Source organism: Propithecus coquereli, unplaced genomic scaffold (assembly GCF_000956105.1).
Source record: "Propithecus coquereli isolate 6110/MARCELLA unplaced genomic scaffold, Pcoq_1.0 Scaffold664, whole genome shotgun sequence".
NCBI classification, from domain to species: domain Eukaryota; kingdom Metazoa; phylum Chordata; class Mammalia; order Primates; family Indriidae; genus Propithecus; species Propithecus coquereli.
Window position 1 is genome coordinate 433164 of NW_012152663.1, and position 14809 is coordinate 447972.

The following is a 14809-nucleotide window of genomic DNA, read 5'->3' on the forward strand; positions in this document are numbered from 1 at the left end:
TGGTGGCTCACGCCTGTAATCCCAGCATTTTGGGAGGCCCAGGTGGGAGGAACACTTGAGGCCAAGAATTGAAGACCAGCTTGGGCAACATAGTAAGGCCTCATCTCTGACAGAAAAAGAAAAACAGGAAAAATTAGCTGGGACTGAAGGTGGTACACAACTTTAGTCCCAGCTACTCAGGAGGCCGAGGTGGGAGGATCACTTGAGCCTAAGCCTGGGAGTCCTAGGCTGCAGTAAGCTCTGATCACACCACTGTGCTTCAGCCTCGGCAACAGAGCAAGACTCATCTCTAAAAAATTAAATTAAATGATTCAAGTGACAGAAATTAGTGTCGGTGAACGGAGGGAAGTGGGTGGGTCCGAGAAATGCTGAGGGGGCGGACTCTGTGGGACTTGGGTGCTGATTGGGTGTGGGCAGTGAAGGACGGGTAGCCGTCTGGTGTCTGGTTTGTGTGGTTGGGTGGCTAGTAGTGTCATTCTCTGAGATAGGAGCAGAGGAAAGGAAGATAGGACTGGGGAGAAGCTGGCGTAAACTTTGGACAGATGTCGTCTGAATTATCTGTGCACACTCAAGCAGAGGCGTGTAGGTGAGTCTGTGGACAGGCAGGAGTCAGGAGCTCTGCAGAGGTGGGTGGGTTAGATACAGAAACACTCGCTGAGTGCTAGGCCCTGTCCTCAGTGCTGGGGTCTCTGCTCTTCATCCTTCAGCTGAGGGCCTCCGATGGGGGAACCAACAGGAAGTCTGTGGGGAGGAGTTGGTGATGGTGAGTGGCTGAGATCGGCCACCTGAGTTCCGCGATGCGTCGTCACCCAGGAAGGATCAGAGGGAAGCAGCTTTCCGGGCAAAGGAGCACAGGGATGAGCAGGCGCATCCCAGGCACTCTAAGGAGGCCGCGTGACCCAGCGCGGGTACAGTGGCGGCTGGTGACAGGAGCTTGGGCTGGGCGGGAATCGGTGTTTGATCCCGGGCAGCTGAGTTTATTCTGAGCCGTTTGCTCGCAGGGGTTTGAGGACGTGGGAATGGGTGGAAAATCTCAGGGAGAGAGCGCAGAGTGAAAAGGGGAGAGGACTTCGATATTTAATCCAAGGGCAGGAGAACAGGAGACTTCTCAAAGGAAACTGAGAAGAAACAACCAGAAAAGTAGAAGAGAGGGCAAGAGCATGTTGTAGAGAAATGTGAGGAAAGAACTTCAAAGATGGAAGGAACCATTAAGTGGCAGATGGTGGAGGGAGGGGAGAGTGGGAAAGGAAGGACTGAAAATGTGGCCTGCGTGTGACAGCGTGGAGAACACTGCCGACCTTCCGGGAACGCGGCCCTCCCCGGCATCGCCTCCTCCCCGGCTTGGAGAGCGAGGTGACCCGTATCGTGGTAGACCAAGGTGCTGGCTTGCCGGGGTGGCGACGTGTGGCACCTGGGTAACAGGAGGGTGGCAGAAGAGGCAAGTTTCCCAGTGAGGAAGGGCAGGAAGCAGCGGTGGCTGTCCTGGGTCACTACCTGTGCATAAGAAGCGCTGATGAGAGAGCCACACCTGTCTCTGGCAGCCACATCTGCCAACTCAGAGTGGAAGAGTGTAGGCGCTGTCATCCGTAGGTGAGTTGGACCACAGAGCACCCTGGGATTGCAGTGGCGGGTGGTTGAAGACGGAGGAAGTGGAGACTGGGCGAGGACCCTCCTGTCAGCTCAGTGCGTGGGGGTGACAGGATGCTGCTTAGCGGTCCACAGGTGTGACTAGCTCCAGTTTGATTCAGAGCAGCTTCGACATCCTGCCGCCTTTCCCAGAGCAGAAGATGGGGCGGCACCTGGAGGCGGAGGCCTCCCGGGAGGGAGCGGGCGCTGGCCAGTGGGAGTCAGGCTGCAGTGTCCTTGCTGGAAGGCGAGCTCGGTGAGCACACGCTGTTCTCCAACAGACTGAACGTCCGATTGCATTCTCTCCCAGGGCTGGGTCTTCCTGGAGCCCCGTGCGCGGAGAGCGTTCCGTATCTACAGCAGGAGCCTCCAGCTGAGTGCCCAGAAGTACCAGATGCGATGAGAACAGGCTCATGTGTCTGTTATTTTTTTATTTTTTCATGTATTTCTTTACAGCAGCCGGCCTTATATTGCTTTATAGCATCTTGCATGTTTGCTGCCACATAACTTTTAATCTGTTCAAGCTGTTTTCCCGCCTCTATTGGAGCTTAGGCTCGAAGGCTTACTCATTTTCGCCTTCCTCTGCAGTGCCCTGCACACATCAGGCACTCTGCAAATGCTCAGAGCTAAAAACTCTTGCCAGGACCACCACATTCCACACTTCCCATTCCTACCTACGTCATTCCGGTTAAATTTCTTGAGTAGTTGAGAAAACGGCCCAGTGCTTCCTTTGGCTAAAAGCAATTGGTATTGCAAAATTGAGTTCTTACTTTGGAACTTGTCTGCAGCTGTTTGCATGTGGATATGGAAAGAAGGGGTGGTAGCTTTTATAATTGTTAGGGCAGAGAAGGATTCTGTTTCTAATCTGGGATGACCAGCTGGCTCATCCAGTGTCTTCACCCCATGGGTTCCATCTTTCCCCTTAGGAAGGTGGAAGGCTGAACTCCCAGGTTTGCAGACAGCCCAGACCTGGCACTGTGGAGCAAAAGGAAATAATAGAAAAGACAAAAATCCAAGAAATGTTAGCAGCTTATTTTTATTTTTTCTGACCTTCAATAGTTAGGACTTTACCTTCCCCAAAGGAAAACTTTTCAAACAATGGCTTTTATAAAGGGTTTCTTTGCATGGTTCCCATCCCCTTTCCCCCTAGGTGGCAGTAGGAAGCAGAAGAGTCTACATGAAAGTGAAGTCCTGTTCTTGAATTGGGGCCTAGGATTGAGTTACTTACCTCTGCCCTGCAGTTGCTCTTGTCAGGCATTCCTAAGGTTTTTTCAGAGCAACTTAGGCACCCATATATGGATTTAAAGAAATACTTGGCTAGGATTTGTGGAGCACTGTGCAGTCAGCTTTGACAGTTAAGCGGGGAAACAAATGCGAGCATTAGAATTGGGGCTTTGGCGTCCTGTGGGTAGTCTGCTGCTGAGAGCTGGTGCCCACGGAGTTGCCTTGGGCAAGACCCCCAGGCTGGGACACTTGTGCACTCCGCTCCTGGGGTGGGCGTGGCGGTCAGGGCAGCCCTTCTCTGCAATGGGAGGGACAGCACCGAGTGCCGACTCCTCAGAAATCCCTTAAAGATAATAATTAAAGCTGTTATTTGGGACGTTTTTTAATAACACATGGAGACGATTAGTGTTAGGAGGAAAGGATGATATTGGGGGTGGGAGGTGAGATGCAAAAATGTAACACAGACAAACATAGGAAAGGAGCAGTGCATGTCTAGAGGCTGAGCAAAGGCACCTCTTCTGGGCAGTGGAGGATTTGAACCCTGAAGGCTGAACAGGAGGCTGGGGAAACAGTGGGAAGATACCATCTCTCTCCTCCCCTCCTACCTCTGTCGTGTTCTCGTCATGAAATCCCTGCCCCAGAACTCTGAGGTACCGACTAATACACTGTTCTCGTTCTGTAGTCACGTCCCGTGTCCTAGGCTGGGAGCCCATGAGAGCGGGAACCACCTTATTGGCCCTTAAGTGCCCCACGGCGCTGGTCTCTGACACAGGGCGGACTCTCAGTAAGGTTAGCCGAAGGCATCTAGTTGGGGAGAAGATGGGAAGCAGAGAGTCACAGTGCCAGACCAAACATTGTGTTCACATGCACGGTCTTGGTAAGCAGTGGCCAGGTCCGTGAGGGTGGTGGTTGGGAGCCGGGGAGTGGGTTGACGGGTCCGGAAGTGGGACAAGAGCTGAGAGGCCGTCGCCTGCACGACATGGCAGGGAGCAGCCCGGCCTGGAGAGAAGAGGCAGGCCCGAGGAGGGCATGGAGACTGGCCTGCGTGGCCAGGTGGAGGCATGGCGCTATGGTCAGCACCCACCGAGACCTGAGGGAGAAACCTTACTCGTCAGGGCTCCTTCAGATGACAGCCACAGAAACTCAAGTTAAACTGGCTTAACACAGGAAGGAATTTATTGATTGACATAAGTAGACAGTCTAGGGGGTAGCTGGTCTCAGGTACATGTAGATCCAGGGCTCAGTGACATACTCATAAATGCATGTGTATCCTCTGGCCCTTTTTCGTTGGCTCCATTCTCGGGCAAACCCTCAGGCGAGGTGGCTGTGCGCAGCATCAGGCCTGTATCTTGCAGAAAGAGAGGACTGCAGAGGTCCAGGCACTGACCCCTCGCTTCCCCACGGCTGAACTAGACGTCGGTTCTGCCCGGTAGAGAACTGGGGAGAGGCAGCGTTGTTGGGGGTAGAGGCGTGTTCCCAGAAGAGGGGAGCGAGCCTGGGCGAGCAGCCCCCAGGAGCACTGCAGCGCACAGGCCCCGGCTTTCGTCGCTGTTGCAGGCAGGGAGGCCTCCTGCGTGAAGTGTGCCTACATCTCTCTTTTTCATTGTTCTTCAGCATCTTCATGATCCGGTGAAGAGGAATCTTGACAGCGCCACCTCCCCTCAGAATGGCGATCAACAGAATGGCTATGGAGAACTCTTCCCGGGGCATAAGAAGACCCGCCGGGAGGCGCCTCTGGGAGGAGCCGTCTCTTCCAATGGACTGCCTCCAGCCTCCCCGTGCGGGCAGCCCGACAAGCCTCCTGGGGGAGAGGCCTTGCAGTCCGGTGGGAAGCACTCTCTGGGGCTGGACTCTGTCAACAAAAAATGTCTGGCTGGCTCGAGCCTCCACTTGAATGGAGGGAGCAACCCCAGCGAGTCATTCGCTCTGAGCCTGAGCAAAGAACTGAAGCAGGAACCTGTCGATGACCTGCCTTGCATGATTGCTGGGGCCGGAGGCTCCATGTCGCAAAGCAACCTCATGCCTGACCTCAACCTGAACGAGCAGGAGTGGAAGGAGCTCATCGAGGAGCTGAACAGGTCAGTGCCCGATGAAGACATGAAGGACCTGTTCAATGAGGACTTTGAGGAGAAGAAGGACCCAGAGCCTTCTGGTTCTGCCACACAGACCCCCTTGGCACAGGACGTTAATATTAAGACGGAGTTCTCTCCAGCAGCCTTTGAGCAAGAACGGTTAGGCTCTCCACAAGTGAGGGCTGGGTCTGCAGGACAGACCTTTTTGGGGCCTTCATCTGCCCCTGTGAGCACAGATTCTTCCAGCCTGGGAGGCTCTCAGACAGTGTTCCACACCTCTGCTCAGCCTGGGGCAGACAATACCAGTCCAAACCTGATGCCGGCATCAGCCCAAGCCCAGAATACGCAAAGAGCCCTCGCGAGTGTAGTGTTGCCTACCCAGGGTCCAGGAGGGGCCTCAGAGCTGTCCTCTGCCCACCAGCTCCAGCAGATTGCTGCCAAGCAGAAGCGCGAGCAGATGCTCCAGAACCCGCAGCAGGCTGCCCCAGCACCAGCCCCCAGCCAGATGTCCACATGGCAGCAGACGGGGCCCTCCCATAGTCCCTTAGATGTCCCTTACCCCATGGAGAAGCCTGCCAGCCCTCCTGGCTATAAGCAAGACTTCGCTAACTCCAAACTGCTCATGATGCCTAGTGTGAACAAGAGTTCCCCTCGGCCTGGAGGACCCTACCTCCAGCCCAGCCACGTGAACCTGCTGAGTCACCAGCCACCAAGTAACTTGAATCAGAACTCTGTGAATAACCCAGGGTCAGTGCTGGACTATGGCAATACAAAACCCCTTTCTCATTACAAAGCAGACTGTGGGCAAGGCAGCCCCGGGTCTGGCCAGAGCAAGCCAGCCCTAGTGGCTTACCTTCCCCAGCAGCTGTCCCATCTGGGCAATGAGCAAAACCCCTTGTTTCTGATGAAACCAAAGCCAGGAAGTATGCCCTTCCGATCACTAGTTCCACCTGGCCAGGTAAGTATGTGGCTTCCTTTTCTGTCACTGCTGCAGATACTTTAGTGAGGTTTCTCGCTAAGTTGGATGTAAATCGGGTCCAAAGTAGTCATGGGAACAGAGGGAGGAGGAGCAGCTGCTGTCCTTTGACTCCTTTGGGAGTGGAAATTTATAAAATGAACCAGGGTCGATTCTTAATAAACAAAAATCGGGTAAAATTCCCTAGTATAATTTATTTTAAATGCATAAACATTTGAAAAATCACCTGCATTTAGTCCAGTGTCTCTTTCATGCCATAGGATTTAAATTAAGTCATTTGTGGCTGTGCTTTTACAGGTAAAGATCACATTCAGTGTGCTTCTTAGAGGTTTTGCTTTTTTGCCACCTTTCAGATCTCTGTGTTCAAAATCCCTTCGTTTTTTTGTATGCTTGTACATTTTAGATCTGTGCTGCTTCCAAGCATGTCTAAACCCTGTAGTTAGTTATTCAGTCATGGTGCTCAAGCCAAGCAGAATCACATGGCTCTGCAGGGGAGAAAGAGCCCTGTAGGTTGTCTCCTGTTTCTCACTGCTGTACGTAAACCTGCAGTGAATACCTTTGTGTATGTATCTTTGTGTATTTGTAGTACACCCTAAAATTTTAAAAATCAAAAATTTAAAAACCCAATGCTGGTAATATCTTGAGGAAATTGACACACTCCTATATTGGTGAGGGCATGTAACTGGGCACACTGCTTTTGGGAAGTAGTCGGCACTAAGTGTTTTTCATAAGCCATAAAAATGCCCATAAATATTGACATTTTCTGCCCCCTGCAAGTTGGTCTAAAGAAATAATCCAGAACAAAAAAGTTATATACAAGAGATATTCATTGCATGATTATTTCTAATAGCCAAAACCTGGAAGCAGTTTAAGCATCTAGTAGAATCGATGTATAAATATTGATACTTCTGCTTATTTCAGCCATTAAAATGTCACACAGCCGTGAAGCACAACCTTAGCAAAGGCAAAGCAACACAGTGATAGATGCCATTCGGGTAGTGCTTCGTGCCGTTCTCTCGGTAGTCGTTAAGCTTCTGGTGACTGGAATGAAATCACACGACAGAATCTAGATTAGAATCTTGAGATTAAATATACAAACGAATAAGAACTGGAAAGGAGCTTAAAAAGTTGAACTTGTTTAAATGTTCATTGCTTTTTGCCTTCTTCCTGGGCTTAGTTTCCCCCTTTTCTTTTAAATGTAAGTTACGGGCCGGGCGCGGTGGCTCACGCCTGTAATCCCAGCACTCTGGGAGGCCGAGGCGGGCGGATTGTTTGAGCTCAGGAGTTCAAGACCAGCCTGAGCAAGAGCGAGACCCCGTCTCTACCAAAAATAGAAAGAAATTAATCGGACAACTAAAAATACATAGAAAAAATTAGCCGGGCATGGTGGCGCATGCCTGTAGTCCCAGCTACTCGGGAGGCTGAGGCAGGAGGATCGCTTGAGCCCAGGAGTTTGAGGTTGCTGTGAGCTAGGCTGATGCCACGGCACTCACTCTAGCCAGGGCAACAGAGTGAGACTCTGTCTCAAAAAAAAAAAAAAAAAAGTAAGTTATGATGGATAATATCGTGGTAGCCTTGGCTATGACTCTCACTTCCAGTTTATGTGCTAACAGAAAACACCTGTTAGTTCTCACTGATACTCTGTATTTTTTGAGCGTGGGTATCTGACCAAAGCTAAGCAGTCTCTTCCCAGTGAAATGCTTGCACACAAGTGGACAGACATCCAGTTTCAGGCAGTTCAGGAATAGCCCCAACCCAAGGTTCACGCACGTGGAATGTGTCTCTGTCATCTGAAGCCCTCTTCAGAGTGTTCTTCTGTGGGTCCCCTCCGCATTCAGACATTCTGATAATCGAGTATTTCTGAGCCTCGGTTGCTTACTGGAACTGTCTTGTGCAAGTATGAGAGCTTGAATATGTTTAATGTAAAACCACACTCTTGCCGCTGCTGAATCACAGTGAGCAAGGCTAACGTGTGGAGTGGCTGTTCGTTGCTAAGTGCCTGCATGCTCAGCTGCCACTGCTCCGGGCTGCGCCCCAGCCCTGTGGGACGGTGGTGGTTGGAGTCGGCAGAGGCTTGGCTTCCAGAGCAAGCCTTGGATGGGGCTCACTGGGTGGGGCATATCTGGTCTGATCAGAGCTTGGAGACTTCACTGGCTCCCCTGTGTTGACAGGAGCAGAACCCTTCCAGTGTCCCTGTACCAGCCCAGGCCGCCGGTGTTGGGACCCAGCCGCCTGCTGTGTCCGTGGCCAGCTCTCACAACAGCTCCCCCTATCTCAGCAGCCAGCAGCAGGCGGCTGTAATGAAGCAGCATCATCAGATGCTTTTGGACCAACAGAAACAGAGGGAGCAGCAGCAAAAGCATCTGCAGCAACAGCAGTTCCTTCAAAGGCAGCAGCACCTTCTGGCGGAACAGGTAACAGGAACGGCGGGAGAAGGGCCCACTCCCTGCCTCCGCCCGCTCCCGAGTCGCCGCGGCGGCCACAGCTCCACCTGTGCACGCAGATTTGCACCGGTTCTGTAGGCCTGGTGTCAGAGTGCTTCGCCCTTTCAAAACTCCTTTCCAGGAGCGTGGCATTTCTCAGACAGAGGTGGCCTGTGTCATTAGCTGCTTCGTGTCACTTGGTGGGGTTTAATGAAGGTAGAATCTGTGGCTAGGACTGTTCACGTAAGGGGCATTTTCCCACGTTGCTGGTTGGCAGCTTCCAAACCACCGAACTCACTTGTCCATCCGTCTGCTGTGGGGCCCGGGTTTGCTGTAGATGCAGTTTGTCATCAGGCAGAACATGAAGAGTGAAGATGTCCGTAAGGCTCTAGAATCAGGACACGCAGCTCACTCAGTCACCGGGTGCAGTGCGCAGGCACGAAGGGTGACGAGTGTGAGTTCACAGGATGTCAAATCACACCTTAAGACACAAGAACTAGCTCCAGAGAGTGAAGTTGATCCAGGAAGTTAAAGTAGACAGTGGTTTTGGTACATTCACGGGCTTGCACAGCCATCACCACCGTCCACCGTATGACCTTCCCGTCGCCCGCAAACAAGCCCCGAACCTGCGGGCAGCCGTCCTCCCGCCCCCAGGCTCCCCAGCCCAGGCAGCGGCTAGTCTGCGTCCTGTCTCTGCAGACGTCGCCCGGGAATGTTTTCGAGACGCAGCCGCGTGCTGCGCGTCAGTACTTCATTCCTCCTTGTAGCGGAATAGGGTTCCCTTGCACGGACGTGCTACGTTTTATTCGTTCATCTACTGAGGAACGTTTGGTTGTTTCTGCTTCTTCGCTGTTACGAATAGCGCTGCTGTGAGCATTCACACACACGTTTCCATGTGGCCGTGTTTTCATTTCTCTTGGGCATATACCTAGGAGTGAAGTTGCTGGGTCATGTGGTAACTCTCGTGTGTGACCTTTGGAGGAGCTGCCAGAGTGCTCCCCGCAGCGGCTGCACCGTTTGTGTTCCCACCAGCAGTGCGGGAGGGTGCCGGCTCCTCCCCGTCCGCCGGCTCCTCCCCGTCCTCCCCGGTGCTTGTCAGCGTCCGAGTTTTCACTCTAGCCATCCTAGTACGTGTGAAGTAGGGTCTCATCATGGCTCTGATTTTCATTTGCCTAATCTGCCCTCCATTTTTTCAGACTGATAGATCTGGCTTTTTTCTTATTCGTTGCTGCTTAGGTCTGTTTCGTACTATTAATTAAAAACCCCCAAAGTAAAATCATTAGCACTGTTTCCACAGGAGCCCATTTGTGAGTGACACACTTGGACAGTTTACTTTTCTCTGGCCTAACTCTGCTGGTTTTGTTTTACGTGGGTTTCGCTGTTTTCTTATTCTTGGCGTGTTCTAGGAGAAGCAGCAGTTTCAGCGCCATTTGACCCGCCCACCACCCCAGTACCAAGACCCAACACAGAGCACCTTTCCGCAGCAGGTCGGACAGTTCCCAGGTAAGGGGCTGTGTGGGCGAGGGGCGGCAGCAGGGAGGCAGGCCCCCGGCGGGGCGTGCGTGGAGCGTCACAGCTGGTGTTGGTCCCTGCGCGGTGCTGGTCGAGTTCTGCTCTCTGCTCGCTGTGCGCTGGGGACTAACTTCAGCCTGTCTAAGGAGCCTGGCCTTCTAGCTAGCCCGGCCCCAGGGGAAGAGGCATAGAGGCAGACCACGGGAAGTACTCCTGCTGGGTCTCTGGCCATACAGGAAGTGGCTTCTGTAATTCTTAAGAAAGGTCTTTGCCTCTGCCTTTGTGTGTTTTCAGAAAATGACCCTCTCCCGTTTTCCAGGTAAAGAGAGACCTGACGCGGTTGTGTGGCCTTTTGCTGCTTTTGTCCCCTCCCGCCGACTCACTTTGGTGTCACAGATGGCGGCGTCAGCAGTGGACGGTTGGCCAGAAAAGGGCAGGAAGTACACTGTGGTCTCAGCTGTCACCTCTGAGATGTGCCGGGGAACTGGCTCAGACTGCCCCTCTAGAAATGCGTAGAAATCTCACAGGATAGACGCAGCGAGATCTGGCCTGCACCTGCCTTCCTGCCCCTCTCGGAGTGTCTCAGAACCTCTCTTCTCTGCTTAGTCAGTACTCTCACTGCAAAGTGTCCCAGAGACACCGACCACCGCCGTGTGTCCTGGAGGAGAGTAGAGGGGGCCACGTGTGTGCTAACCGGACCACGGAGTTGAAGTCTTCAGGCGTCTGAGAAGCCTGGGCTTGGCCCGGGTCTCCTGCCTTCAGTCCCGTCTAACACGGTGTGGGCTATCAGTGGGAGTGAGATAGACTGTTTCAGCTCTCCTCTTTCCTTCAACCCGGTTTTTATTTAGGTGCTAATGGAAAGAGGAAGAGGAAGAACAAAGTACTAAGTTAGGGCCAATCCCTGAATAATCCCTCTTTATCTGGAAAATAGGAGAGGGTCATTTTTTGAAGACACATAAAGGCAGAAGCAAAGAACTTCTTTAGAATTACAGAAACCACTTCCTGTATGGCCCAGGGACGCTCCTACCCACAGAAACCTGTCTCGGTTAACAGGTTTGCCGTGTGTCTGTCGTGTATGCCAGGAGCCCTGGGCAGCGGGTTCCCTGAGCACAGGGGCCCTGTCTGTCCCGTGCTGTCTCCCAGCAGGTGCTCAGAAATCATCTGCTGATCGCATGCCAGCTCCTTCCTCTCTTGACCGTCTCGTCATTTGGGGATAAACAGCTCTCAGAAACGTCTCCACAGTCTGGGTCCTCCGTCCCCACCGTGCCGCACAGCGTCACTCCCGCGTCTGGGATCAGGGCTGCCTCTCCCAGCGGGCTCTGAACTGCGGTCCCAGGCCCATCAGTGCGGGCTTTGTGGCCCTGCTCCTCACGTGCCGTCCACAGCTCTTCCCCGGCGGGCCTGGACTGGCTTTTCCGTTTTGTCTCTAAACAGCCGGCCCCCGTCTCCACAGCCCAGCCATGGCCAGCCTCTTAAAGTTCTGCGCACACGCTGCCTTTCGTAATTCTGTCTTTGCACATTCTTTTCTCTGCCTAGAATGCACTTTTTCTCCAAACTGTGAAATTGCTAAACTTCTGTGCTCTTGAAACCCAGCATATCTGTTACCGTCTCTCTGAAGCCTGCACCGCACCTTTCCCGGACACTGAGGCTTCGGGCCCGTGTTCCCACACCCTGCTGCCCCGGCTGTGACCCTGTCATGCCATGCGGTGACTTTGCCTCTTCAGGGCAGATCTTGGGTTGGATCCATCTCGAAGTCCCCAGTGCCTAGCTTAGGGCCCCCATACAGCAGAAATTTCATGTGTGTTTGAAAATCGAATGAACCAGTCCACTGGCTTTCCCTCTGCTGTGCCTTTCCAAACCCTGTTGTTGTTCTAGACCTGGCCTCCATTCCACCCTGGGGGAGATTTTCTACCCCTCCAGCCCCCAGAGCTCTCTTCCTCACAGTGTACCACTGACCACGAGATGTCTGGTGTTACGATTTTGCATGTAGGATAGGGGCTGTAACTTGGGTCTCAGAGATGTCTCCACAGTGGGGGTCAAGAAATGCCAGCGTGGCTGGGTGTGGTGGCTCACGCCTGTAATCCTAGCACTTTGGGAGGCTAAGGTGGGAGGATCACTTGACGCCTAGAGGCCTGGGCAACATAGCAAGACCCCATCTCTACAAATAAAATTTTAAAATTATCCAGGCATGGTGGCATACACCTGTAGTCCCAGCCACTCTGGAAGCTGAGGCAGGAGGATCGCTCAAGCCCAGGAGTTTGAGGTTCCAGTGAGCTGTGATCAGTCCAGTGTACTTCAGCGTGGGCAACAGAGCAAGACCCTGTCTCTAAAGGAGAAACACATGTATATGTAACAAAACAAAAAAAAAAGGAAATGCCAGCTTGATTGCCAAAACCTTGTCTGTCTTCTAGGGTCCTCTGCTGCCATGCCTGGCATGAACAACTTGGGTCCGTCCAACTCCAGCTGTCCTCGAGTGTTCCCTCAGGCTGGGAATCTGATGCCAATGGGCCCTGGACACACTTCGGTTTCCTCTCTCCCCTCAAGCTCAGGCCAGCAGGACCGGGGTGCGGCCCAGTTTGCCGGTGCCCAAAGCGTGCCTCAGAGCAGCCTCTACGGCCTGGCCTCTGGCATAACCCAGATGGTTGCCCCGCCCCCCCCACAGGCCGCCAACGGACATGCCCACGTTCCGCGGCAGACCGGCGTGGGCCAGAACACCTCGGGTTCAGCTCCCTACGGGCAGAACTCTCTGGGGAGCTCTGGCCTCTCCCAGCAGCACAATAAGGGGACCCTCAACTCTGGCTTAACGAAGCCACAGGTCCCAAGGGTGTCGGCAGCCATTGGAGGCCAGAATCCTTCATGGCAACATCAGGGAATGCCGAACCTGAGTGGCCAGACCGCAGGGAGCAGCAGCGTGAGCCCCTTCACCGCGGCCTCCAGTTTCCACCTGCAGCAGGCCCACCTGAGAACGTCCAGCCCGCAGTTCTCGCAGGCGATGCCCAGCAGGCCCATGGCCCCCATGGGCTCGGCGGCCGCGGCCGGGTCCTTGCTGCCCCCGGTGGGCGCGCAGCAGAGGACCAGCGCCCCTGCCCCAGCACCGCCGCCGGCGGCCGCGCAGCAGGGCTTGCCTGGCCTGAGCCCAGCCTCACAGATGGGCGGCCGGGTGGGGCTGCACTGCGCCCAGGCCTACCCCGTGCGGACCGCGGGCCAGGAGCTGCCCTTCGCCTACAGCGGGCAGCCGGGCAGCAGCGGGCTGTCCAGCGTGGCAGGGCACACCGATCTGATTGACTCCCTGCTGAAGAACAGGACTTCGGAGGAGTGGATGAGTGATCTGGACGACCTTCTAGGGTCTCAGTAGTGGAGGGGTTTGCGGTGGTTTTAGTGATCATACGTCCTGTATTTTTGTTCTCAGATTCAAGAAAGAGCAACTACTTTGGACCAAAAGCCTGTGGCCCAGGGAGCTGGACAGGTAGCGCCCAAGCCCTGGCTGAGGCCTGGCCTGGTCAGGGCCCGTGGGCATGTGGCTCCCCGGCTGGCAGCTGTGGTCCGCTGGGCTGGCCCCGCCCAGCTGCTGGCGTCATTACCTGGTATTGGGACAGTAGGACAGGATTCTAAAGGTGGTTCTGTATCCAAATGACCAAAAACCAACAGTGACCACAGCGAAACCCCACAGTGTCAGGCTTGCGAAACCCTGTGCCGCCATGTCGACTTTATCCAAGATTTCTCCACTTTCCCCAATGTTGGGGACAAGTTTTTGTTGAAACTTTATATAGCAGAATTTTTTGCAATTTGTAGCATAGAAAAGATTTTTTAAAAATTTTTAGAAGGTTTTTAAACGGATTAGGATAGGTGGTGGTTTAAGTCGATCAAGTGGCATTGGAGACCGAGGCTTTCCTTTTGATGAAGAGCCTTTCTTGTGTCTGCTCTTGGTCCCTCGCAAGCGAGGAGGCGGCCGTTGGAAAACCATTTCCGTAAGTGCAGGCTGTGACTGCGCACGCCAAGGAGCAGGATGCCGTGGGACGGCCGACCTGGTGACACAGACAGGGTCTTCCTAGCAGCCCCTCCTCCTTCCCAGGCCCCCAGGAATCCCTTCCTGCCATGCGCTGGCAGCACGAGCCAGACAAACGCTGCAGGTAGAGGTTTGGGGTTCCTGTGTCCTCCGTCATGCTGCCCCACCTTCGAGGTTGCCGTGAGCACTCACGGTGGACGCAGTGGGAGCGGGTGACGGTGTGGCTGTCACAGGTGTCTTTCCTTACCTGCCTTCAGTTCCCATGATCTTTCTCTCTGCCTCCTCTTTCTCTCTCCAGCCAAAGCGGAAAGCAATGATCTACTGCACTGGAGGGGAGAGAAAGAGTCACTGGAATCCCTGGGAGAACCTTAGCATTGCGCAGGTTTTGGGGAAGGAGGCGGCAGGCTGGCCCCAGGAAGGAGCCCCACTTTTCTAACGACCTCTGCCACCGCCACGTTGGACGACTTGCACTTTTTAAAGAGATTGCTTTATAACACTAACACGTCCTTCCCGAAGGTTCAGGTGGCCTTGACTAAACTGAGAGTCCGCAAGATAGAGTGCGGCGTGTGGGCTGTTCGCGAACAGGGAAGATGGAGAGGGCACTTCCCGTAACGAAAGCACAGCGGCGAGCGCAGGGCGAGAGCTTCCCAGGACGGTGGAGAGAAAGGAGCACGCTGAGGGTGGCTTCTGTGCAGAGCGGTGCTGAGAAACCACAGCCCCACTTTAATTTTCATTCGGTCTCAAAACGGATCATTCAAGGAGCATCACACGTAAATTGAGCCAAGGAAAGTATTCACGCGACTAGCCTAAGTCGCTTTGAGGGGCTGAGAGGGTTGTACATGCATTGGTAATTATTTTGCACCAGCAGTGCCTTTCTCACTGAGGTTACTTAGACCCTCAGATCTTCTTCTCTAATAGCCATTTGCCACCCTTGGTGGTGCATGGGCCATTTCCCCTAAAACACCCTCCC

General features: G+C 53.8%; 1 protein-coding gene across 1 annotated transcript; it reads left to right on the plus strand.

Annotated features, from left to right (window-relative positions):
- The first annotated feature begins 4474 nt into the window (after nt 1–4474).
- MAML1 (mastermind-like 1 (Drosophila)) lies at nt 4475–13188 on the plus strand. The gene is made up of 4 exons (XM_012660394.1): nt 4475–5880; nt 8070–8312; nt 9728–9824; nt 12245–13188. The coding sequence occupies exons 1-4, from the start codon at nt 4828–4830 to the stop codon at nt 13186–13188; spliced, it is 2337 nt and encodes a 778-aa protein (XP_012515848.1). The 5' UTR covers nt 4475–4827.
- Nucleotides 13189–14809: the final 1621 nt, after the last annotated feature.